Source organism: Musa acuminata, chromosome BXJ2-5 (assembly GCF_036884655.1).
Source record: "Musa acuminata AAA Group cultivar baxijiao chromosome BXJ2-5, Cavendish_Baxijiao_AAA, whole genome shotgun sequence".
NCBI classification, from domain to species: Eukaryota; Viridiplantae; Streptophyta; class Magnoliopsida; order Zingiberales; family Musaceae; genus Musa; species Musa acuminata.
In genome coordinates this window covers 2,429,552-2,456,108 of record NC_088342.1, presented here as the reverse complement: position 1 = coordinate 2,456,108, position 26,557 = coordinate 2,429,552, and the positions used below count along the sequence as shown (strand labels likewise).

The 26,557-nt window shown below is 38.8% G+C and overlaps 1 protein-coding gene across 4 annotated transcripts; it reads right to left on the bottom strand.

The window, feature by feature from the left end:
• Positions 1 to 1,506: 1,506 nt before the first annotated feature.
• On the bottom strand, positions 1,507 to 26,381 carry LOC135612112 (glycerol-3-phosphate acyltransferase ATS11, chloroplastic-like). Of its 4 annotated transcripts, none has more exons than XM_065107935.1 (13): positions 25,762 to 26,381; positions 24,983 to 25,080; positions 24,662 to 24,748; positions 24,465 to 24,562; positions 21,715 to 21,772; positions 16,741 to 16,842; positions 16,604 to 16,665; positions 16,399 to 16,509; positions 14,469 to 14,547; positions 11,501 to 11,620; positions 11,312 to 11,425; positions 10,007 to 10,134; positions 1,507 to 1,613 (listed from the first exon to the last, which is right to left on the bottom strand). In XM_065107935.1, coding segments are annotated over exons 1-13 (1,398 nt in total). In that variant the 5' UTR covers positions 26,102 to 26,381; the 3' UTR covers positions 1,507 to 1,612. The 4 variants fall into 4 exon arrangements, with proteins under 4 accessions (XP_064964007.1, XP_064964008.1, XP_064964009.1 ...); XM_065107936.1 differs by having other exon boundaries at positions 1,510 to 1,613; positions 9,988 to 10,134; XM_065107934.1 differs by having other exon boundaries at positions 1,511 to 1,613; positions 9,992 to 10,134; positions 25,762 to 26,380.
• Positions 26,382 to 26,557: the final 176 nt, after the last annotated feature.

The window sequence follows — 26,557 nt, the reverse complement described above, 5'->3', positions numbered from 1 at the left end:
TTTGACGAGTCAGGTTTGGACTTTGACTAGTACAGGATCACTTAGAAAGGGTCGAGGGATTGTAGCCGTTGGATCAAGCACGGGCCATGCGGATGTACGGCATAGTTCGATCTCAGCATACACTTGGACGGTGGAGAGAGCCGATGACGAAAAGGAACGCCTGTTGGTTAAGTAGAAATGAAAGCGAGCAGGCTTATATTTTCTTTTATTATTTACGGAATCACCGGTACATAAGATGATTAGTGCCCTTATTCTATTTGTTGAGAATTCTATGAGATTTTAGACATTTCATTTTTATAAATTTTTAACGAAACCTAACTAATATTAACTGTATCTAATAGCGGTCGATAGAGTTTATTGAATTTGTAAGGAAAAACACCAAATTCGATATATATTTTTCTTTTTGCAAAGGAATTATATTCCTCAGTTTAAAGTCAAAAAGGAATTCTTTGACAAATAAGTCAGCAGACGTTTTCTCATATTTTTTTTAAACCGCTGTGATAAAGAAAATCTCTACCGAATATTTGAAATTTAATAGAACCCCTATTTTAAATAAAGTGCGTTATAAGAAATTAATTTATCAATTGGACATTTAAGAGCCCAAAAAACATTAATTAAATTACTTTTAATAGTTATTAGATTTTTTTATTTTCATGAACCTCCTCCCTAGGAATCATAAAACAATGAATTAAGGACAAAAATATATGACTGTAAGAACAAAAAAAATGAAAAATCATATTAAGCCCCTCACCACCCATCGATGCATAGTAAATTTGTAAGGAAAAACACCACATTCAAAGATGTGTCGACACAGTTTCTTGTCTCGACAGTTAGTCTTCATACTAACTGTCGATCTCATCCTCAATAGAGTTCAAAAAGATCCCAGCAAGAGGCAGAATCAATGAATCAGCATAAAAGTTCTTACATACGAAAAGCGGGATTGATTGGGCTTTGGATCCCATGAGCTTTTCAGCTTCAAGATTTTATCTGCTTTCCATTGTCAACAAAAAAGAATAAATATAAATAACTTGAATTAAACGAATAACAGAATACATAATTTGAGAACGATCTTCTAAAGCTTAGGATAGTCTTCAGTCAAAATAAAGAGAATCAAACAAACTCGTTAACTCTCATATTTGACTGGAAAACTAAATCTTAGTTAATAAAAAAAGAAAAAAGAAAACTAATGCATCTGACACCGGCAGGAAATGCTGTCATATCTAATTCATCGAGAAATAAGAAATTGACATGTACAGAAGGAATTTGGTCATGTTAGCATTAATACATGTCAGATATATGGATCCTTAGAATGTCTTACCCTCAATAAAAAGAATAGAGCTGGCGCTGCTTGTGGACAACGCGCCTGGAAACTACTTTATACACGGTCCAGCAGTTGATGCAAACCGCATTACTTGTAGAAAATATATGGCTCCTGACTCCTGCTCAATATTCTTCGTTAATGCCCTATTACTTGTGTCCCAGCAGAAAAAGGCCCGACGGCCCCCCCCCCCCCCCCCCCCCTTTAAAGGCCCTTCACCTTTTAAAGGGTGCAGAATCTGTGCAGAGATACCATTAGCAGACTTGGTGCAAAAGTTTCGGAGGGCAAAATTGATCTGTCAGCCAGAAGAGGAAATTATTTTAGTATTTTGTAGTCCCAAAGTATTGCACACAATGAAATTCTTAAGAAAGCATGCATAGAAAATGATGAGTATCTAAACAAGCAGACTTGCCATAAAAAGACTATATACGCTTCCATAAAATTTATAAGAGCACATGTAGTGACACGAGGGAAGAATGTTATAGATAATGAGGATGACAAACCATCAGGCAGCGTCAGAACTTTACGACTAATTCCAAAACTTGCATGATCAAATCTCTCCTTGCTTTCATACTAGGCATACAATTTTATCCAAAGAATTTCAGTTATCACACTGTATAATCAGTTAGTTGGACATCAGAGGACCATGAATGTTTGAATGGTATTTGATCTTATTTACCCACAATCTATAGGATGTCTATTGGTTGTAAAAGCATGGTATTACAAACTGGTGAATACTGGATGATACATTGTTTCTTTTCTTGTAGTCAATCTTTTAAGTAGTGTCTTTCAGACAGTTCAAACGATGGACAGTTGGAAACAATGTCAAGAAAACTAGCGGAGTTTGATTCAGCAAATATAAGTAGATCATGAAACGAGAAGTTTGAACATAGCACCCAGCATAATAGGATGCTAGTGATTTATGATGGCTGTATAGGAATTGTCCTGTTGAAACTGAAAGTGACAGGGAATATCCAAATTATCAGTGGAAAGCAGCAGGAAAGAAAAAGATGTAATTGCTTCAAGAGTAATGGAAAACAAAATCTGAACAGACTTGAATAGCTAAAAAGTTCACATGTAGCCATCTCAAGTAGTTGACTCAACAACTTGACCAAAGTTTTGTTTCAGTGCAAGTTTATTCAGGTCAAACATGTCATGATACAGAATGTGGTTAAATTTGTCGGAAGAGGAAAGAAACTATAATTTTAGTCCAATTGACATCTTTTCCACTAGATGATGTGGAATCTGACAATACACACAACTATGCCAGCATAAACATAAAAATGTGCCTTGACAAAAACTATATAGCAGAAACAATCCATGTAATGTGGAGTCTGATGATGCAAAGAATTTTGCCAGCATAAACATGAAAATATGCCTTCACAAAAACTATATAGCAGAAACAATCCATGTCACCACCCCCAACTCATGAAAGTCAACATGGTGTTTTCCAATTTTGCAAGCCCATTTACATTTTTCAGGTCACATGGTAATAGATAATGTACACCATTAATAACAGTAAAGCACAACACCCCAATGGTCCAAGAGCCTATGTCTAACAATACAGCTTTCATTTGCCGTTCTATTTGTATGTTTTCTATTCTTATAACATCTTAGTAAATTGCTCATCTTCAATCTCTATGCTCATGATCAACCTTTCTAAAGAGTTTGCGGTCATTGATTATCACAAGTTTAACGCCGATGCACTTTTCTGTTAATTCCAAATTTGATTGTAAATCTACCTTAATTCTGTGAAGAATGTTCAGCATATTCATACATATAAAAAGAAGGAACAAATGTACGAACCCTAATATCTTCACACTATTTCCACGATCCTTCAAGGAATTTTAACATCATGAGACCTACAACAATGCTATATCCAATTAGTTTTGTCATAAACAAATCAGCACTATTTCCTTCACTTTTCTTGAGTGTTTCCAAGCCTGAACTTAAGCCTTTAACCCTACGAAAGAACAGGATTCTCTTCGTTTCCAGTTCACACATCCAGAATGCAACACTTCACTATTGTATGACAAATTGAAGAATCGATTTGGAGAGCAACAATACTGCCTGGCATGGACTATCGTACTGCCTGATGTGGTATTAAGCAGGTGGTATATACTGGTCCCAAAGCTGGTTAAGGTACGGATCAGTCCGCTCCAATTTGTCACAGGCAAATCTGTACAAAGGGTGTTCGATGTAATCAGTGATTTAAAAAGGCGCTCGGGCGCTTGCCTAGGCGCTCGGGCGAGGCGAGGCGAGGCCCGAGCGCCTCGCTAATCTCCCAGGCGACGCGCTTCAAATAGGCGCCGCCTGGGCACTCGCCCGAGCCCAGGCGCTGGGCGCTTCGGGCGAGTGCTTGGGTTAACCAAGGCGACCGAAGCAGGATTTTAGGTCTGGTTCAGTCTATGATGGTTAGTTGGTTCAATCGAACCAACTAAAACTGATATAAGTGACAACCGAACCCTAACCCTTGTCGTTGCCGATCCCGATCCCGATCCCGCTGCTCGCTGCTCGCAAACGCTGCCGCTGTCGCCGCTCGCGCCTCCTGCTGCTCGCCGCTCCTGCTCCCACTGCCGCTGCTCACCGCTGTCACTACTCGCAAACGCTATCGCTATCGCCACTCCCGCTCCTGCTCCCACTGTCGCTGCTCGCAAACGCTGTCGCTGTCGCCGCTGTCGCTTCCTCTTTTCTCAGTCAGCAGGCTCAGCACCCCTTTACACTTCCTTTTAATAGTATACGTATACTGTATACTATTAATATTATTAAGTTTATTTGAAATGATTAATTTTCAATACTGTTAATAGATTAATAATATATTATTTTGATTTTAATACTGTTAATTTTTATTTATTTGAAACTTTTTGTTAATGTGACATTGTGATTTTGTATCTTAGGTTTTCTTAATTTAATAGCATATTTTTAAAATTTTAAATAATTATATTTATTAATTATATTATATATTTTTATATTTTAGCGCCTCGCTTCGCTCGGGCGAGCGCCTAGCGCGTCGGGCGTTTTTGGACATTGGCACCTTTTGGCACCTAGCGCTTTTTAAATAACTGGATGTAATATTTGTGCATGTTCGTGTCTTTGGGTTTTGTTTATGCTTTGCACAACATATAGAGGGCTTACAGTAGGTTTAATAGCACCATATTAGTATGCTTTTATGGTCATTTTAATCTTGTAAACACGGATTGTGTGCAGTCGTCGAACAATGGTAAAATTGCTCAAAAATATACCATCCAGATAGTCATTTTAGAGGTTTTCTAGCTCTACAGAGTGGTGTAGAGTGTCAACCAATACAACACCATAGAGCTACTTGAGTGGCACATGGCTGTATGGGCTTTTGGGGTATTGTCAAGGGCTGGTTCGTTACATTATTCTGTAGTAGTGTCATGTGGGCTCTTGTGGAGACTTTTGATCATGGTGAACCACCTTGGACCCTTTGTCACGCGACCGTTCATAGCTTGCAAAATCTATATTTGTAATTTTCATTGTCTATCAAATGTTTGCTGAAATGTCTGCTTGTGGGATCCCAAGTTAAATGCTTTCTCTGACTCATCTTTTCTTTTGTAGATCCTTAAGGGACCATAAGACATTTCGAGAATGCTGATCCTTTACGGATGAACATGCAAGGGTACTGCATGACTTAGGTAAAACTAACTAAGTCCGTGACATATGGTATCAGATCTGGACAAGCATATTTAGAAACACCTACCATGTAAACGTGAGGGACCTACCGGGACTCCGTTGAGGGCAGCTAGCATGGACGACCGTTTAGGGAAAACGAACGTAAAAACATATGGAAAGAAGTCACTCAAAGGAACAAGCATCCGAGATTGGTATTCACAGAAATGGTTGACCCTTTACACAAGAGGTACTACGAGGACAAGCGAGTTAGGAAGAACGTGTAGCGCATAAAGGTTGTGATGGCTAAGTTCGAGCTACGACTCGATGTTGACAACCAAACTTGACGGTGCTCAAGGCAAGCAGAAGTGTTTGGCAAAGGATAAGACAGTGCAAGGAGAGATGGGTTGCTCGGCGACTGAAAAAGTTATGCAAAGCTCATAAAGGCGAGGGGAAATGCTAACTCGAAGAATTTAGTACTCATGCAAGGGCTTGTATACGGATGATGGATTGTCCGTGGCCATCCCAAAGGGACTAAAACTCGGCACCATAAAACACGAAAACTTTCTCTTCGGCATGGGAAGGATACGTTTGTAGGAGGCTAAAGTGTTGTAGGTTCAGTATGTTGCTAGGTCTTAAGGGGCATAGCGAGAGCTGTATTGGTGAAGAGTCACAATCTACCAAGTGCATTCATGATGGAAGAATAATGCATAATTTGTTCAGCAAGGCGGAGTAGTCTAAGAATACGATGGCCTTCGAAACTTCTAGAGGAAAGGATGCAAAGAGAAAAGTTGCTCCAATAGGACAAATATCTAAGAAAGATAAGTCTCAATTCTCTAAAGGAAGAATCATGTGCAATGGGTCGTACGTGTTGGTGGCCAGTATTGCGAGATCAAGTGAGAGAGTGACCCTAGACAACACCAAACGAAGGCACACTTAGAGCCAATATGAAGATCAAACTCAACGAATAGCTAACCCGTAGAATGGTGGGCACTAGAACCACCATCAATTTAATACAAACTGAGGAACAGAGCAACTTGGGTGGAACTTAGTGAATTGCCCATACCGCATGAAGGGAGTCAATATAGAAGATGGAACATGGAACGGAGGCGCGAAGCTTTCCTCGGACAGAGGTCAAGGACATAAACTCTTGCAGAGGTAAAAGCGAGATCATGTCATTCCAGGGTGCCTCGTTCTAATGGAGCGAAGAATGGAGCGAATGCATCTTAGATGGTGCCAAAGTCGAAGGGAGTTTCGAGGCACATGCACCTTATCTCGGCAAAGCAATTGATGAAGAGACTAAGGAGACTCAACTTGTGAACGCAAAAAGGATGCAAAAGCGAGTACTTTTAAAGAAGATACCATAGTGCTGTCATTCAAGTTACTACAAAGGAAGCTATGAGCAATGGAGATTATGCTAAGGCCAGGGGTCTAGGATCCAAACGATGGTGTACAAATTTCAACGAAGTCGACGGACTTCGAAAGCTGCTCGGCGACGAACTATCCTAGAGTTCGCATTTTGTCCGTGTGTGACCCAACTCCCAAGAGCCGATGGTTAAAGATCGATTACCAAAGGAGTAAACACAATCGAAGGTAGCAGAAGCCCTACGATGTGCTGGTAAAGGCCACACATGAAGAGATCGCAATCCGAGTTTATCCTACAAAGATCATAATGCAATGGAGATGTTACCAGGAGAAGACATGGTGTAGTGGATCGTGGTGGAACGGTTCGAGGCAATGCGACACGGGATGTGAGAGACATGATCATATGTAGATATGATCGGGAGTTACTGGGAGCTCCACTTTGGTAAGCAACACCATAGTAAGAATGACTATGGATTTAAAGAGTGAATGTCATGGTACCACAAAAGGAAGGTCTTCCTTGCGTGCATCGAATTTTGCATCGGATAAAAGTCTTTGTCATCAGCATATGAGAGCTGTGTACCACTAAGGGAGATTTCGGATGAAAGCCTTGTTCTAAGTCGGGATAAAATTTTGCTCTTTTTGGTAAAACTTCTTGCATTCTTGAAGTTCAATGGCAATGAGGCAAATTACAGTAGTTAACTCAACGTAAAGAATGCAAATACTTCGGGTGCTTCAAAGGTGTGAGCAAAGAGCAAGCACAGACTAATAACCAACTTGATTCATGAAGTACAACCCTCGAGGAGGCGGGCGAAGTCAAATACTTTTACCTTCTCAACTCTTAAAAGAATGGGCAAAACCAAATATCTCAATTCTCTTATTTATCTAGTAGAGGAGCTCTGCACATGTTCAAAGATCTTTCGAAGAAACTTAGTGGAAGACAATAGTTGTCAAATCTTTACCAATAGTAATCAATTCTACCAAAAGTAGATTTTCCGCTTCATATCTCAATAGAATGTCAATCGAAAGCAAAAATGATGCAAACCTACATGGAGGTCACAACAAAGTAGAAAAGGAATCAATTAGCAAATTTTTCAGAGAAAGGATCTTAAAAACTTCAAAGTCTGCGAGGCGATACTCATTAAAGCTCCAATAGGCATCCATCCAGTTCAAGTGATGTGAGACGTTTAAGAGACTAACGCACAACAATGAAGGTTTTTTCCTTTATCTAAGGGATCCACAGGAACCAACAAAGTTCAGCACAACTCGACCGACCCCACACCAAAGTCAGTCACTAGCGAGTTGAAGCAGCATTAGTGGATCAAAGTTTGACTACTCAACAACAGTGGTGGGAAGCAATTAGAAGCTGAGAGAGGTGCGTTACAGCTAAAGTAAAAGATTGAAGATTTAGCAAAAGCGAGGAGATACAACGTCTGGAAAGGCTTCAATGAGGACATCGAAGGAATAAGTGGGAGAGAATGTTATGAACAAATATATACAAAGGGTGTTCATTGTAATGTTTGTATATGTTCGTGTCTTTCAGTTTTGTTTATGCTCTATACCAAGGATTGAAATTTCGTATCATACCGGAATTTCGAGATTCGCACAGTACGGTACTTACTGTATATCAAATGATATTATATATATATATATATATATAAGTTCTCTACAACATCGCCTCTCTTCTCCCCACGCGGGAGCGACGTCGTAGAGGTGACGTCACAAAAAAAAAAAAAATGCGATGTCGCCTCGGCAACATCGCCTATATATATATATAAGGTTTTCGCCGAGGCATCGCCTCTCTTCTCCCCATGACGCCGATGATTCTTCTCCCCGCGCGCAGATGAAAAGTCGCCGACAAATGAGGAGAGCAGCGTCAATCTTCAGGTTCTCCTCTTCTTCTCCCTTATCTTTCTTCCCCTTCTCGCTCTTCTTTCCTCTTCACCCTCGTCTTTCTTCTCCCTCGATCACCGTCCGATTTAGGACGATAACGGAGCGAAAACAACATCGATAAGCCTCAATCGACGGTACCGCTCGATAGCGAGCGATCCGTGTACCAGTCTGTTGGCGGACCTGTACGTACCGCCCAATACGGGCGGTATCATTCGGTATTGCAAACTTTGCTTTACACAACATATAGAAGGCTTGCAGTAGGCTTAGTAGCCCCATTTTGGTTGACTTTTGTGATCGTTTTAGTCCTATAAATGCAGGTTATATGCAGTCATCACGTAGAGGCAATACTATCCAAAAATAAGCCATCCAAGCAACCATTTTAAGGGTTTCTAGCTTTACGAAGTGGTGCGGAGTGCTAACCAGTACAGCACCATAGAGCTACCAGGGATGCACATGGCAAGCCAGCTTGGACCCTTTGTCACGCGATTATTTAGAGCTTACAAAATATATGTTTGTAATTTTCATTATTTATCAAGTGATTACCAAAATGTCTACTTATGGGATCCCAAGTTAAACACTTCATCTTACTCATTTTCTTTTTTGTAGGTCTGTAGTGGATTAGTACATGGTAAATGTGAGGTGTAGCGATCCTGCCTCACTATCGCCCAATATGATTGAATTCTGACCATTATTGACCCCTACCAATCAATAATGGTCGAATTTCGACCATATTGGTATTATTTCAATTGACATCGGGCCTAGTGGTAAAATGACTATTATGAGCTGTTTTGGCCTTATAAGAGCCCTTTCCTCCCCCTCTTTCATGCACTCTCATCTTTACTCTATTTTTTACTCTTTCTCACTCATTAAACTTGTTTGATCTTTCTATTAGTGATTAATGGAAATCAACCCCTTGATTTGGATAACGGAGAAATTCAAACCGAAGGTTGGATGGAATGTGTCTCCCACTGAACGTATTTAACTTCTCTCTATGTTTTCCTTATCATGTCATGTAATTAGCATAAAGAATATTGGTAACTCTTGACTGATTAGTGACTAATAATTAATGAAGCCTAATTAGAGGAATTTAAGAATAATTAGCATAGATTGACCACGTACTATCTTCTTGCATGATTTACGAGCTTATTCTATGATGTTTTATAGGCAATTAGAAGCTTATTAATGCATGTTTAGGTATCAAATTTAATTTTTATATCAATAAATTAGGATAAAACAACCCAGAAATAGGGTTTTTAATTTCAGCTGATTTTTCAGCCAGTACCAACAGGTCTAACTAGGGACCGATAGACCTGGTCGACACGAAATGATGAACCATGTCACCTAGTATGGTAGGTATGGATGGGTACTTAACGGTTTGATAGCCTAATGACACATGGAACAAGGTAAACTAGGTGGTATACAGCATGTACCACCTGAAACAGGGACTGTAGTAGGTAGTAATTTTTTTAATTTTTTTAAACTTTTTCAGAAACTCAATACGTACCAGCATACTGATGCATAATATGCCGATACAGCTTGGACCCGTATTAGTCCAAGCTAGGTGATCATACCCTCCTTGCAATCATCAAACAAGTCTCTCACAAGTGCCATAAAAAGGCCAAACTTGAAAATTCTCTAAGTGCCTATGTCATGCAAATTAGAATAAATTTATCAAGAAATAAACAAAAGAATATCTTAAATTTGTCCAAGGAAACCTCCTTGTAGTTATGAAAATCTTAAGCAACTAAAGCAAGGAAAAATTAATGCCTTAATGACAAGAAAACCTGCCAAAAGATTCATAACCATGGCTGTGAAAGTGAGACAATGGAGTTTGATGCATTTAGTCCTTTACATCCATATATAGCAGTTTCAAGAACATTATAATGTTCAATCATGGAATCATATGCAGCCTGAGAAAAGACCTCCTTAGCCTGCAAGTCAAGAACGTAATAAAAGAATTGACATGACAAATAATATGGGTTGATGCAAAGAACTTCCAAGGAGAGAAGAAATTTGGGCACCAAATGTATATTTGACTAACATGAAAGATTCTTATTACAGGAAGGTTCAAAAACAATTAAGAATGGCTATATGGATTAGGATGTGCACATTTAAATACCAAGTAGAAACCACAAAAGTTCAAACGGAATTAGATATAGATCAAATGTCAGTTCAGGAACCATAATTCATGAGAACAATTTCAAAATAACAACTAGTCAGCTTACAACCCAAATTCTTGAAATTTATTAACATTTCTAATCCTTCGGTTGTTTCAGTAGGTGAATATTCTGTTAATTCTGTAAGCAAATTATGATCTAGAAGCTATCATTTGGTGCTATAACTCAAAATATGGCATTTCAAGGAATTACACAATAAATTAATTTTGTCAAATCCAACACTATGCTATCTAAAGAATTTTTCATCATATTCCTATTATAGCATATCTTACATTTAGAACAAGTTTTGAAACCCGAGCAATGATACTCATTTGCAACATGGGGATCAAGGGTTTGAATCATTGAAGCAACTTCACCTATAAGGGTAAGGTGCACCAATTAACTCTCTGCAGACAACTAACAGAAGCCTCATGAACTGAGTCACACTTTTTTTATTATTTCTATATTTGCAACACTTGCCCATTAGCATATATGTGCAGTACCATTAGTTCAAGTATCTCTAGCTACTTGAACTAATTCTAGCAATTGTCTTAAGACTCTTAACACAATGTTCAATAGTTGGAAATAAATTAATGGTACATGTTTGAAGTTCAGGTAAATTATTACATAAGTCATCATCTTCAGAACTTTTTTATGAACCTCAAGTGCAAATTGTTACACATGGATATTAACTGTCCCCATGCTTGTTTTCTATAATCAATGAAAGTTTACGTTGACTTAACACCTGAGAGATCTTTTTCAACAACAAACCTTAATAAATTGCACATCAATTGTAGTAGAAATCTAGCCACATCGCAATACAAATTAATATAAACTTTAGCTAATTTTATCATTAGGGGCATTGAAATTTGATATTAGAACAAGCACACAACTATATCAAAAAGAACATGTAAAATCTGTAGGATAGTAAAATACAAAGATTATCACTAACCTCATCAGGGTTCTCACAACCAGCTGTGATTTCAGCGAAGTTGATTTTTGGAGCCACGGATAACCCAATTCCATGAAAAGAAATTTTTCTTCTCTCACCAATTTGCTTTTCTACCTAAAATAAATAAATGTTAGAAGATCATGATACAGTGTGCCAAGTCTAGACCACAACTCTTTAAGTAGATCATACCTCTCGTGGTGGAGGCATAACCTCATAACACAGCAATGCTAGGGGATACATGTGCCCAACTACACCAGAATGGTCCAAAAGCCTCCTCATATTGTCCATTGAAGATGCATCAAATGGTGCCTGCACTCATTATTATCAGCACAAGTGATCAATTGATGAAGAAAACAAAAACAACTGGGTCCTAAAAGGAAATATCATTAAACATCAAAAAGGGAAGAAGGATTATTAGACTATCATATAAGTTGTATGAGTCATGTTAAACCTCCAGCATAGACCAAAATAAACATGCTAAACAAATTAACAATAAATATTTAATTAATCCTTGTTTTGAAGTCATTAGTCTTTCTTACAAGAAGCCTTTTTGCAGTTTGACCATGCATTAGATGGGTTTTTATGATATTCAATTCTTTGCCAAGTAACTTTTAGTCAAGTAGGACAAATATAACAACTGATACTGAGAATCTACTTGTGACCTAGTCTAGGATGAGTTAGGGATATATAACTTGAAACCCGCATGGTCATGCCTGACCTGTTGTAGCACCCCTGTAGGGATTTCTTTATTTCTAAAGGGCAGGTTGTCATCTAAAGTTTCCCAGATGCCCATATCTTGGTGGGTGAAAGACACCTCTCAAATTTGAAAAGGCTTCCACAAAGCTAGTTGTAGGAGGTTTCACATGATCCACACCTCAACAACCTCTATGTCCCACAACAGACAAAGCTTATAGGGCAAAAAGATAGGGCATGACCATCGGATTTTCAAGAAATTGTGTCTACTTACATCATAATATAGATGAATATAAAGATTCATAATTTCTTAGAGATCTAAATGATGAATGAATCCACAATAAAATTTAAAATGATCAATTCAAAGCGTAATTTAAACCAAGGATTGACGTAAAGCTCGAAATGGTATGATATGGTATAGACAATACATACCAGTCCGATAGAATACTGAGACTTGAACTGCCCTATATCAGGCGGTATATATATGGGGGGGTTGTATCAGGCGATACAGCCTGCGTAATGGGTGAAACAGCCAGAATTTGATCGATACCAGCCTGTACCGATCGACAGTGGTCGGATTTCAACCAATATGGATCAACAACTGAGATTCATCAAAATCCAATGGTCAATTTGACTGTTGGACCACTTTCAAACCCCATTTAAACCTTCACCCTCCCCCTCTTTCACTCTCACAACTTCTGAACTCTCTTTTTCACACATTCTCACTCTTATTCTCAATTAAAGCTGATCTTTGGTAATTAGAGCTTCATCTTTGAGGATTAACGCATTCTAACAAGTGATTTAGAGAAGGATTACTCTAATTCAAAGGTATGTATTCTCTTACTACTTCTTGGTTAACTTCCACATGATTAGCTCCATATTAGATCCAATATATCTAGTTAATGATGATTAGGGTCAATGACATATTTTTAGTTCTAAATTAGGGGTGATTAGACATAATTGCAGCTTGTTAATCATGTGATTAGTGGCATTAATTTGAATGAGAGAACTTTTAGAGTTTTAGCTAGCTTTTGTCATGATTAGATCCATAGATCCATAATAGCACCATTACATCAACTTATCAAGTTAATGATGATTGTGGTCAATCTCTTACTTTTGGTGCCAGATTAAGAGTCCTTAGACCAAGGTTCGTCATACCGTACCGTACCAACGTTTCGACTTGGGCTTGGTATGGTATGGTACCAGTGTGCTAGGCAGTACATCAGGGAGTACCGAGCGGTACACCTTGGTGTACCGAACAATTTTATTTTATTTTTCATACTGTAACAGTGCTACAGTATAGTACTGTAGCACTGTACGGTACCGGGCGGTCCGTGTACTGGTAACCTGTTAGACTGGTACGTACCGCCCGATATGGACGGTACGCTTCAGTGTAGCAGACCTTGATTTAGACATAAACACATCTTGTTAATTGAGTGATTAGTGGCATTAATTATGTTCCACGCATCATTAGGGACATTAGTATACTTTTAGTTAGTTTTTTATATGATTAGCTCCTTATTAGTTTCATTATATTAAATCAATGATGATTAGGGTCAATCAGCTTACTTTTAGTGCCATTTTAGGGGTAAGTAGGCACCCCAAATTATTTGATTTGTTTAAATCATAAAGTTTTGACACGTAATTTAACACTTCAACTCGTATCTTTGTAGATGATTCAATATCAATGGAATAACCATTCAGAACGTGTCGTAAAGCTGCTCTTCAACGTCCAAAAAAGATAAATCCACTATCCCTTCCTCATGTTGGATAAAATTTATTGAAATTGTACCAAATTTGCATTAAGTTCTAATTAAAATGCTCTCATTTATGTTTTCTTCTATTTTCCAGGTTTTTTATATAATTTTTTAGCCTTTTTTGGATCTTTTGGCCAAGGTCCGCCGTACCGTACCATACCGACGTTTCGACTCAGGCTTGGTACCGGTACCGGTACGGTATATCGCTCGGTACACCCAGGTGTACCAAACGGTACACTCAGAGTACCGAACACTGTAGTACTGCTACAGTGCTACAGTGTACTGCTACAGTGCTACAGTGTACTGCTACAGTACTCGGTACGGTACAGGGCGGTCCACGTACCGCTGGCCTGTCGGACCGGTACATACCGCCCATACCAGGCGGTACAGTCCGGTACGGCAGACCTTGCTTTTGGCACATATCGACGTACTAACACATGGTATGCTGGTACAAACTAGTATGTACCGATCCAGCCATGGACCAACACCATCAGTCAGCATGAGACTATAGTCCTTGATTTAAACGCTAAAAATGGGCTGAATTTGCTTTGGAATTGATAGAAATATGCTGAAGATAGATAGAAATATTATGCTTTTAAGAGAAGAAAGATATACTATACTACCCATTTGAAAGCTAAAAAATTATGAAATGAATCAAAGAGCAATGGATTGAAGAGGTGAAGCACAAGTTTTCCAAGAAAACATACTGGATTCCATTCCCCTGTGAGTGGATCAGGTCGGTCCCTACCACCACTTGGTGCAATCCATATTACCTGTGATCCACTCCTATTTGATAATTTTGAGTCAGTACACACAAAAGACAAGTAGAAAAATACAGTCAATTGGATTTTACAAGATGGACAAATAGAGATAATTATTAAATGTACCAAGCAAGATATATCTTTAAGATAAAATTCTATGCTTGAAATGTATCTCAACCTTAGAGGAAAAAGAATCTAATGACAAACTCAGTCAATGCTAAAGCTTCCAAGAAACTATCAACACATTGAGAGAAACTCAAAAGCTCTACAGATTGCATATACAGCCGTCGTGCAATTCACATTAAAATTAAAAAAAAAGCCACTGATTTAAAAGGAAAACTGATCAAAGATTAGAAGCAGTAAGAAAACAAACATCAGATCTTAATAAACAAAATTTACCTTGATGATGGAGGTGCGAATAATGAACCAAGTAACTTGCTACCAGGAACTGTATGCAGTGCACTTTGTCTATGTGTCATGAAATGCTTAAGCCCGATAGATCATTTTAAGTCGAGTACACAAGTCTATCTTTTCTTTCCTGATGTCATACAGATAAGATACCAACCACATTGTTTACCAATTCTTTTAACAGATTATTCTCCACAACCTTTTTTGGTGACATCAAGTAATACTAACTATTTTTTGGTGAAATCAATTAATTCAATAAATTACCATAGGTTGTTACTACATTGGTTTGGGAAAGGCTGTTGCCAGTGGCACACCAACCCTGCTATATAAGAGATATTGGGTTTGATTATATTAATGAGCCTAACAGGATGCAAGCGACTCATGAGGTGTCAGAAGTATAAAGACCACTTCTAATCTCTCCTTATCTTTATCCAAAAGAAACAATGCTAGTAAAATGTTTCAACTTATTATAGCATGAACTCAACCATGCATGACATTTAGAGCAGCGTGTAGCACGACCCCTTGGAAAAACATTAATCTTTATCCATCAAAAAATTGACAGGAAGTAAATGCATTTACTACCTGTTTCATGACAGGAAATAAACTTTTGGTGCCTAAATAGCCATGCCATATTATCCTATACATGTGATTTCGTCAATTAATTAAGGAAAAGAAAGGGAAAGTGAGACACTAAGGAGGGCATCTCTCTCATTCTTTTTCAAAGATATCTCAGAAACTCATTCTAGGATTAATGGCTTAATAAGGTGTTCTGTAGCTCATACACTCAGATCTCTGTAACCCTGCAAATCTTTCCACTGAAGATACCGATATGTCGGGCATGCCTCCTATGAGGCCCATATATATTTCCATCCAATAAAACCATTACATTCCTTTATGTCTTTGCCTAGTTGCAATCAAGAGGAACAGCTCATGCACAATAAGTTGACCAGTTGCAGAGTGCTGACATTTTCTTTGCTGCCATTGAACTTGATAGTCTCTGAAACAAGCAAAAATATGTAATAGATCTGAGGAGATCACACATCAGATTGTCAAACCAGAAGTGTCTATTAAATCAAGTAATCAAAATTTTAGGTGTCTACCAAAGACCTATTTCATATTTCAAAATATACGTGATGCAGAATTATGAAACAGGATACCCAATAACATTATCAATCATCACCAATATCATCAGTATTATGAAATGAAACAAGAAATTGATGGATAATTCCTAATGTCTAAATTGTTCATTACCATCTTCATAACACTTGCAAATTTAGGCTGCATTCATTTCAAGTACTCTTTTATGGAGTTAGCATCTGCACGAGTTGCTTAATAAAAAGAAAGAAGCCCAACATGCAAAAGAAGGCCACATTTTGAGAACACTTAATAAGGAGAATCTTTGAAATCTTTTATTACCAAAGAATCATATATTTCGCTTCTTGTAAAGTGCATCAAAACACAAGCAAACCTCAAAAGCAAAGCCATTTCCTTTAAGCTTCGAGTATTTGCTCTCCTTTTCATTTCAATAAGCTCAGGAACATCATGCATGTGCTTCTTTGAGTATACACAAATAAGATTTCTGGCAGACAAGCAATAAATGAGTAACTCAAATAACATTAAGAATGTTTTACAAATATTTAGTGGTGTTGAATCATAAAAGAAATCACAAGGACCTTCCCATGCTGAAGGGCTTGCAAAGTGGATCTGTAACCACCCTATCTCCTGCCACAAACGCCTGAGGTATAAAATAGAACACTTTAATAGAACTGAAAATACTTGCGACAAACAATTGGCACTATCATTAGCTTACCATTTTCTCAGCAAAATATAAATTTGTTCTTTCAAGCAACAGTGAAATGAGTGCTGGATCTGCTTCTGTCTGATGGTTGGAGAACAAAATGATGTTATGGCCCTACATAATTCAGAAGATACTTATTGATCGAATATCAAGATACCAGACAAGAAACATCTTAGAAGGAATGCCCAGAAAGTAAAAAAGGACCACTAGACCCAAAGCCAGTTTATCAGAATCAACAGCTCATAGCAACACTAAAGAAATGGTTGTCTATTAAAGAATCTAACCGTTGGGCAGAAAAAAATGATTTGGTCATTACAGTGAAAGCAACAATTAATAGACAAATACCACTAGTAATAAAATGTATTTGCCAAACATTCTACCACAGTCCCAGCAGGAAATTAATAAAGCAATGTCATGGTCATACATATTTCTGAAGATATTTATTGATCGAATATCAAGATATCAAAGCTGACTTCCAAAGGTTTAAATTGTGATTAAATTATTTTGTTTAGACTATAGTCCATAAGCTAAGTTTTGAATTAATGATATCAAGTAATAGCTAAGTTACATGTGCTTAAGCAAACTTGGAAGCGACTTATACTTACTTGGATGTGACTTACAAAGGTTTGATGATAAATGACCACTATAAATTATTTTCTCTTGTAAAAGACAAATTTTGAATTAATGATGTGTGATTTTCAAATACACAACAGTGATTTAAAAAGCGTTAGGCGTCAAAAGGCGCCAAGGTCCAAAAACGCCTGAGGCGCTAGGCGCTCGCCCGAGCGAAGCGAGATGCTAAAATATAAAAAAAAATATAATATAATTAATAAATATAATTATTTAAAATTTTAAATTAAAATATGTTATTAAATTAAGAAAATCTAAGATACAAAATCACAATGTCACATTAACAAAAAGTTTCAAAATTCAAAACAATAAAATTTTACATCAAAGTCATTTATCATAATCAATATTATCGTCATTTTCACATAAATCATCTTCATTGAATTCGCCTTCTTCCTCTTGTCCTTCGACTCTTTCCTCTTTATCAAGATATGTTTCATTCTTTATGCCTTCAAATAATTATACTTCCATACAGGATCTTTTTTTGATGTTATTGGAGACTCTATTAAGTTGCTCTGTACACTTGTCATTTATCTTGAAACCTAGCAATAATTTTAAATAAATAAAAATCAATAATATTAAAATCAAAATAATATATTATTAATCTATTAACCAAGGTTCGCAAAACCGTACCGTACCGGAGTTTCGACCTGGGCTCGGTACCGGTACGGTACGGTATACCGCTCGGTACACCCAGGTGTACCGAGCGGTATATTCAGGCGTGCCGAGCACTGTAGCAGTGCTACAGTACTGCTACAGTGTCGGAACGGTAACATATGGTCCGCGTACCGGAAGTCTGGCGGACCGGTACGTACCGCCCGTACCGGGCGGTACGGACCGATACCGCAAACCATGCTATTAACAATATTAATAATTAATAATTTTAAATAAACCTAATAATATTAACAGTATACTATTAACAGTATATTGTATACTATTAACAGAATGAGAAGAAGGAAGTGTAAAGGGGTGCTGGGCCTGCTGATTGAGAAAAGAGGAAGCGACAGCGGCAACGGAGTGTAAGGAGGCAGCGACAGTGGCGAGCGGCGACAACGGCATCGACAGCGGCGAGCGGCGACAGCAAGAGCAAGAGCAGGAGCGGCGAGCAGCAGGAGGCGCGAGCGGCGACAGCGGCAGCGTTTGCAAGCAGCGGCAGCGGCGAGCAGCGACAGTGGGAGCGAGAGTAGGAGCAGGAGCGGCGAGCAGCGGGAGAAGCGAGCGGCGACAGCGGCAGCGTTTGCGAGCAATGACAGCGGCGAGAAGCGGGATCGGGATCGGGAGCGGTAGCGGCAACGAGGGTTAGGGTTGGGTTGTCACTGATATCGATTTTAGTTGGTTCGATTGAACCAACTAACCACCGGACACTGAACCAGGACCGAACCAGACCTAAAATCCTGGTTCAATCGCCTTGGTTAACCCAGGCGCTCACCCGAAGCGCCCAGCGCCTGGGCTCGGGCAAGCGCCCAGGCGGCGCCTCTTTGAAGCGCGTCGCTTGGAAGATTACCGAGGCGCTCGGGCCTCGTCTCGCCTCGCCCGAGCGCCTAGGCAAGTGCCCGAGCACCTTTTTAAATCGCTGATACACAACCTAATTTGCATTTAAATTGTGGTAAGATGATGACTTATAGATATTCAAAATTTTGATAAGGATTCAAAGAAATTATTGGAGACACAAGGCCCTCTTGAAACTGATCTTTCACATCCATCACGAATCATGTTACCATGCACATGTCAAAAAGACAAAGGAACAACAAAGTAAGTGTTTCATAATATATCTAACATAAGGTGAGTAGCTGTAATTCAAAATGGACCAAGCGCTGCAATAAACCTAGATATACATAATAAAAGCAACACTAAGTAATTGTTTCATACTTTATAGCAAGGATCGTAATTTCGTACAACACCGGAGTTTTGAGCGTAGCTCAGTACGGTACAGTACAGGTGTACCGCTCGGTATATATACATGTATATATACATATATATATAAGTTAAAAAAAAGGCGATGTCACCTCCTTTTTCTGCCCACGTGGGGAGAAGAAACCGAGGTTTCCTTCTCCCTGCACAAAAAAGGGCAACGAGGCGACGTAGTGGCCTTGTCGCCTCATTTCTTCTGCCCGCGTGGGGAGAAGAAACGTCCCCGCAACGATGTTGAATCTCGGATTTTGATGATGAAATCAATTGATGAAGTTATGATCTAATTAGCATTTGAATGATGCAGGACTAACTTCGATCATGGAAAGACAAATCGATTAAAACAGGAAGAATCAGACGTTGTGTCGAAGAGCATCATGTCAGAAGATTAAGCGTCGGGCCGGAGGATTGGTCGATGTGCTGGAAGATAGACTTTGTGCCATGAGTTTGAGCATCGAGCCAAAAGGATCGGATATTGCGTCAGGAAGATTGGATGTTGCAAAAGGCTAACATGCCAATGGATCTGACAACACGCCGAAAGAGAGGACGATGCGCCGAAGGATCGAACGAAGCACCGGATGAACCAATGACATGTCGGACAACATAGGATTCATGTTTGTAATCGTGTGTCTTGATCGAAGTAGTTTAGGTTGTAAGTGAGTTGGTTTTGAGTGTAACCATACTAACTCAATTAAGGGCTCATTGGGCCTAAATCAAGACTGATTTAGGCCGAATGGAAGCCCATTCAATGACCCACAATTGGGTCAGGCGGTGGCACCGCTAGACCAAGCGATGGAACCGCTTATGAGCTGGAACGTACGAAATGTACGTTTTCCGGAAGACCCGACGGAGGTACCGCCAATGTCAAGCAGTGATACCGCCCAGTGCAAGAGGTGGCACCGCCAGTACTTCGAAAACCCAAAGATTTGAATTAAGTCATTTGGGATCTATAAATACCCCAGTTATTCTTGCTTGGGTTAGCAAGAAAAAGAGTAGAAAGGGGAAAGAAATCTTGAGGAAAAAAGAATTGTAATCTCTCTTAAATTATTCAGTCTCTTCCTCCTAGAGTTAGAAGGCTTCTAAGAGAGGAGTGAGATCTAATTGTAAAAGAGATGTGTGAAGGTTCACTCCTGAGTCTATGAAAAGATGAAAGAGTTGTAACAAGGGTAGTTGATCTTCGTCCGTTGAAAGAATATCGTTAGTGAAAGTCGATGGCCTCGGCGAAAGTGGAATCGGGAGTGGACATAGGTCGCAACGATCAAACCACTATAAATTTGGTGTGCATTTCCTTTATGCTCTTCATTGCTATTGCTTTCTAATTTAATTGCTTATTACACTTATACTCTTAGTCAAGCACACTTTCAATATCAGTTTTCATCGAACGAATTTTCAAAATCACAACTTTACGAAAGCACTAATTCACACCCCCCCCCCCTTCTTAGTGTCGTTACAATCCTAACAAACAACGCTCTGTTTGTTCTCCCCGCAATGTCGCCAAGGCTTCTTCTCCCCACGCGGATAAGGAGAAGTCACTGACAACACCGAGGCCTCGTCGCCTTAGACGAGGAGGTGGCGACATCTCATTTGCAACGTCCAACGAGGGAGAGCGGCAATAGATCGGGATCGTCGAGGGAGAGCGGCACCGGATCTCCAAGATCTCCCTTCTCTTCTCCCTCTTCTTTCTTCTCCATCAGCTCTCCCTCAGCTAATACCACCCGATAGCGGGCGGCAACAATCGAAATAGATCATCACCGACCGATTTACGGTGGTAACGGGGCGAAAGCAGCCCCAATCAACAGTAGCGGGAGGTCCTCATACCGATCTGCTGGCAAACCAGTACGTACCGCTCGGTACGGGCGGTATTATTCGAAATTAAAATCCTTGCTTTATAGTATAGATAGCATGAAGCATGTAGATGTAATTGACAAATATATGCCTAAAAGCTATACATAATATTAACCAATGTGATAAGACATACAAATATATGATAAATATTTGGTGCATAGGTGTAATTGACATATAAATGACAATTCTGTCAGGATTTTCTCCAATTCAAGAATAACAATCAGCCTCCTAAACAAGAATATGAGAGAGAAAAAGAGAAATTACTACTAATCAACCACTTCTTTGTCACATAAAATATATAACCAATCTCAAGTGTAACATTTAAGTCTTACAAGCTCAAAGATATTGGAGTTTTCAGGAGAAAATATTATCATCCACAAATTCCTATGCAAAAAAGACTTCAGAATAAACAGACAAAGAATCAATTCATGTTTCTTCCAAGAATAAAACATTGTATGGTACCAAAAGCCTACATGATTAGCCATTACATATGATAAGACAAACAAAACTAAAATAGAAAGTATAATAAATACATAAAAAAATTTAGCCAGGAAACAACAATAGTTGATCATTAACAATAATAAATAGTCAATGATGCTCACATACCCGCTTAAGCTTCTCTTCCATGTCAAAGAAAAGGGAGAGGTTGCCAATATATGATGTTCTGAGGATTAGAAAAAAAAGATAAATTTCATCAAGCTATTGAAAAAGGAATGCAGTCTCACCACCAGAAGTTAGTCGAGAAAAATTGAATATTTGATTCACATGATTCTCAAGTTTCCAATCATGCATGCCATTACGAAGAAATAATCACCTTTTGGCACTTAAAGCTGTATAACCAACATCAATAGTTATATTCAAATTTAGTGATAACAAAAGACTATGATAACTGTTGCTTTAGATGATGAAACATCAAAAGTTATCTGAATCACTAATATAATTGGTGCTGATATCCTTTGCCAAGAAGTGTCAGGCAACAAATGGACCTGATGGCAAAAAGATCAAGGTAATTGAAAAGATTCAACAATGTTGGTTACTCAGTGAAAAGAACATTCAATCAGTGAAAAAAAAATACTCAGCAAATTTTAATAAGAGAACATGCAGACAATGACAAACAACTGTCAGAAAACAGGACCACAAACACCATTCTTGCACCAACGCTGCTTTACCCTTCAGAAACAGGAACAGGTTAAATATCTTATTCATGCCTAATACAAAATTAGCCAAGGCCTCAACAATAGAGATTAAAAGTATATCATGCAATAATAAATTAAGTGAGACAGATACTCCCACACTAGATAGACATAAGTTGCATCTTAAAAGACAAAGCAATACTGATCTTGAACGTAATCAACTTGTCCGTGTAAATCCTTTCCAAGGAAAACCTAGTTCAAACCTGCATCAAACTTAAACTAAAATATAGAAACTTACATCAATATCTATTTTAATTATTGCCTAGTTTCCCAATTATACCTACAAGATACTCTCTGCTGCAGCCAACATAAAAATAAATAGGTTTGAACCAAGCAAATGAAGATGCTACAGACTTTCAAAACTGTAAGGATTAAAATCTCATACACTAGAATTGCCCTTTATTCCTTGTCACATTAAATAAGGTTGACATTAATAGCAAAATAACACACTCATATATGTATGTGCAGCTTGTATCCTTTCTAAATAATATCTTGAAGAAAACATAAACTACCATGAAGTTGACTCTTGTTTCCCATCTAAATAATTTCTAAATAATATGTTGAAGATGACACTAGTGGAATACTATGAGATAAAACATAAACTAAATGAGAAGGCATAATTAACTACCATAAGTGTTTCTTACAGACAAACTAACAAGCAAAAACCTGTCCTACAACTAAACCTACATTATATATGTTTTACATGAAAGATGATAATTTTGATGCCCAAATAAATACTAAACAAAGACTCATTGAGTAATATTGACCCCACAATCCAATCATAGACTAAGAACACGAGATTAATAAATTAATATAGCTTAGTGAACTAAACAAATTCACCGATCCCAATCAAGATCAGTGTTTTCAATAGGTACTCGAGCGAGGCGTGGTGAGGAGCGAGCACCTTGAAATAGGTCGAGGCAAGTCATTTCAAAGAGGCATGACTCGAGCACGCGCCTAAGCTCAAACACTGGGTGACTCAAGTGTGCACTATTCGATTCTGAGAGTCTGGGTTCAATCAATTTGAATTAGTTGGCTCAGCCAAACCAACTAATTCAACAACTAACTCCTCCCCCTCCACTTGATCCAATGAAGGAACCCTACACTATCGCAGCGGAAAAAACCCTATATCACTATCGTTGGTTGCCCTATTCCTTCATAACCGTGACCTTCCTCTACCCTATGTCATTGGTTGTCATCTTCCTTTGGCTTACATCGTTGAGCTTGTGCCTTCTTCGCCCTACATCGCCGTGTGCAACGTCTTCCTATAGCTTACGTCATCGACCATGAGCCTCCTCTGCCCTGTGCCAATGCGACTTCCTTCAGCTTACATCGTCAACCACAAGCCTCTTCCACCCTACGTCATCGTGTGCAGTTTCATTTCTCCACTGTATGCTGCTTATGTCGTAGACCAACTTTGTTCCATTGCTAGCAGCCACCTTCCTTAGCCCTAAGAACCACCGTAGTCACGTGAACCCTTCCAGAGTCGGAGAACCCAACATTACTCCATCGTGCATTGCTGCCTTCCTTGATGCCATGCTCCATAGACTTTCGCCAATTGGTTACTTCTCCATCTCCTCATCTTTCTTAGTTTATGCATTCGTTAAATGATCTCCAAGTTCTTACACCATCTTGAGCACTTCGTTTAATGATCTCCTACTTAACTTTGTTAAATTGTTAGGAACTTATGAACAATGTTAGGTGGGTACACTGTTAGGAGTTAGCACATAACAATACATTGTTAGGTAGATAAGAGGAACCACTGCAACTTTGATGAACGAGAGGAATATAAATCAGCTAAAGAGGAAGATGATGATAAGTTTGAGAATGATGAAATTGATATTGATGATCATTGAAGTTAATCTCATTTTATTTTGTCATTTTTTTATTATATTTGGACAATGCAATTAGTACTTTAAATGAATGCAATTTGATGTGTTATTTTTTATATTTTTGTGATCATATTTATCAATCATGATATATATTTTTTAAATTTTAATATTAAGGAGCACCTAATTTCGCTCGAGCAAGCGCCTAGAGCTTTTGAAAACCCTGATTAGGGTATAATTTTGAGCAAATGTTCAAAAACACATGGGGCATTTAACATACCTCATGTGAAAGAGAAGATTGAATAGAAGATAAGCAAAATGAATCTTAAAGCACCTGAAATCTATCAATGGCCGGAGATAATTTTGACCAAACATGTAGTAGTCAAAAGGCTCTCGTATTGCCTTATGACAAGGCAAAAAGCTAAAAGGATCCTGCAAGATATACAGAGCTATCAAACTATTTATGAAGAACATTAACAACATACATATTTTAAATAACAGTCTAAGAACAATAAAGGTGCATGCCAAGACCTCAACATCCAAAAGAACACGATCAAATGCAACAGCCATATTGGAAAGTATGATCTCCTTTGCACTTGGATCTCCACTTTGCATGACCTGAAATTAAAAATTCACACATTTTCATGTAGTTTCCTTTCTGAGACGATGGGCAGTGTACCAACCAAGAACATAGGGAAAAAAACACATTATTCCTATGAACAGCAACAAAATGAAAAAGAACAGTCATCAACTCATTTATATATAATTATCCAACTTGTTCAACTACAATTACTCCAAAATGAGAGTCCTCTGCCTTTCAGAGGAATTTCTCTATTTTAGAGCTGAACTTACAGCATTCCGGTAATTATAATAGAGTTCTTCCAGTCTAGTCGCAATTTCTGAAGAAAGTTTTCCAGCTTCAACTTCCCTCCTTATACAAAAAAGCAGCTCTGCAGATAAAATTGGATGAAAAAAAACAAAGTCAAGATAATACTTCTTGTGCTCCTTTTGAGCAGATCATTGACATCATACAATGGGGTAACACAAACGTAGACCAAAAATTGTCAGCCATTGCTGGGTTAAATGTTTGCTGAATTTAAAGCTTCCACTAAGCAGAGACAAATTTTCATGTCAATTACTTAGTAAAAGAATGTGACAAACAATTTTTTAACATAATAACAGGCTAGAGATGCAACTTAACTAGGCATCTTTTTGTCCATGGGAAATTGAATAAAATCCTCAAAGTAACTTTGTCAAATCCGCAAGGATGTAAATTTGGCATGCTACAGGTGGTATTCCGAGAAGTGCTTGCTGCCTATGGTTCACTGAAAGAAAGGTGAGAAGGTACGAAACTTACTCTTGATTTGGGAAGTTTATACCATCATGCATATCATATCACCAAAAGCGTAAGATGGACAATGTGTAGTACCAAATTGTGCCAACCAAAATATAACGCGGAGAAATGGTATTGTTGGACAAAAATAGCAAACATAGTATTACCGTAAGATCACCTAAGAATCTTTAAAGCTTCTCAAATGTAATGTCGAAACACGAACAACCAAAGCAAACGTCACCGGAAAAGAAAGAATAACATCCAAGAAAGGAGCAAAGAAATCAGTAACAGGTCGCACCTTCTCCATTCCGTGCCCTAAGAAAACACCTGGAATAGCCAACCTCCTCCTCCGCCCCCATATCCCAGGCAAGAACCGCCCTTCTGGTCACGCTCCCGCAACCCCTCCCAACCGGCCGAACCACCGCGCTAGCCTTCGGGCCACGGATCTCCCGCTCCCGTCTTGACGGATCCGAACAATTCAACCAAATGCTGCTCCCCGAACTAGAATCACCAGCAGAACGACGAGCAATCGGCAGTCTACATCCCGCGGAACATCCAGTAGTCCGGGGGAGAGCGGAAAACATCGTGACTACAGTCGTCGTCGTCCAATAGCTTGATGAAGCAACAGAAGAAATCATCAACGGTCAGAAAAATTGCTTCGAAGCCTCCTCCGAGCTCGCAGCCGATCCCTCTAGCTTTCTCTTCGCGGAGCGTTCAGTGAAGGAGAGAAGAAGTGGGGGAGAACGGAGAGATTAGAACGAACGGAGCCCTTTATAGTCGGGCTAACGAGTGTATTTATTCGTCGATCGCGAGTAGGGATTTAAATAGTATTCAAAAAACGAAAACTAATTTGCAAGGAGGAGCGAACCAGAGCGCCTGGCCGTTGACGAAATTTCCTTTTCCTCATCAGTTCAAGCTGCCCAAAATCTACCCGCCTCGCAACTGGCCAGAAAAAAGACGGGGAACTCGTGCAACGCCAACCTCGCAGTGGGTTTCGTTTGAACTGCTGTGCAATGCTCCGGACCGTCTGATCATTTGATTAAGTTGGAATTGGTGGCATATAAAAACAAACGTAAATAAAAATATTGCTGCCA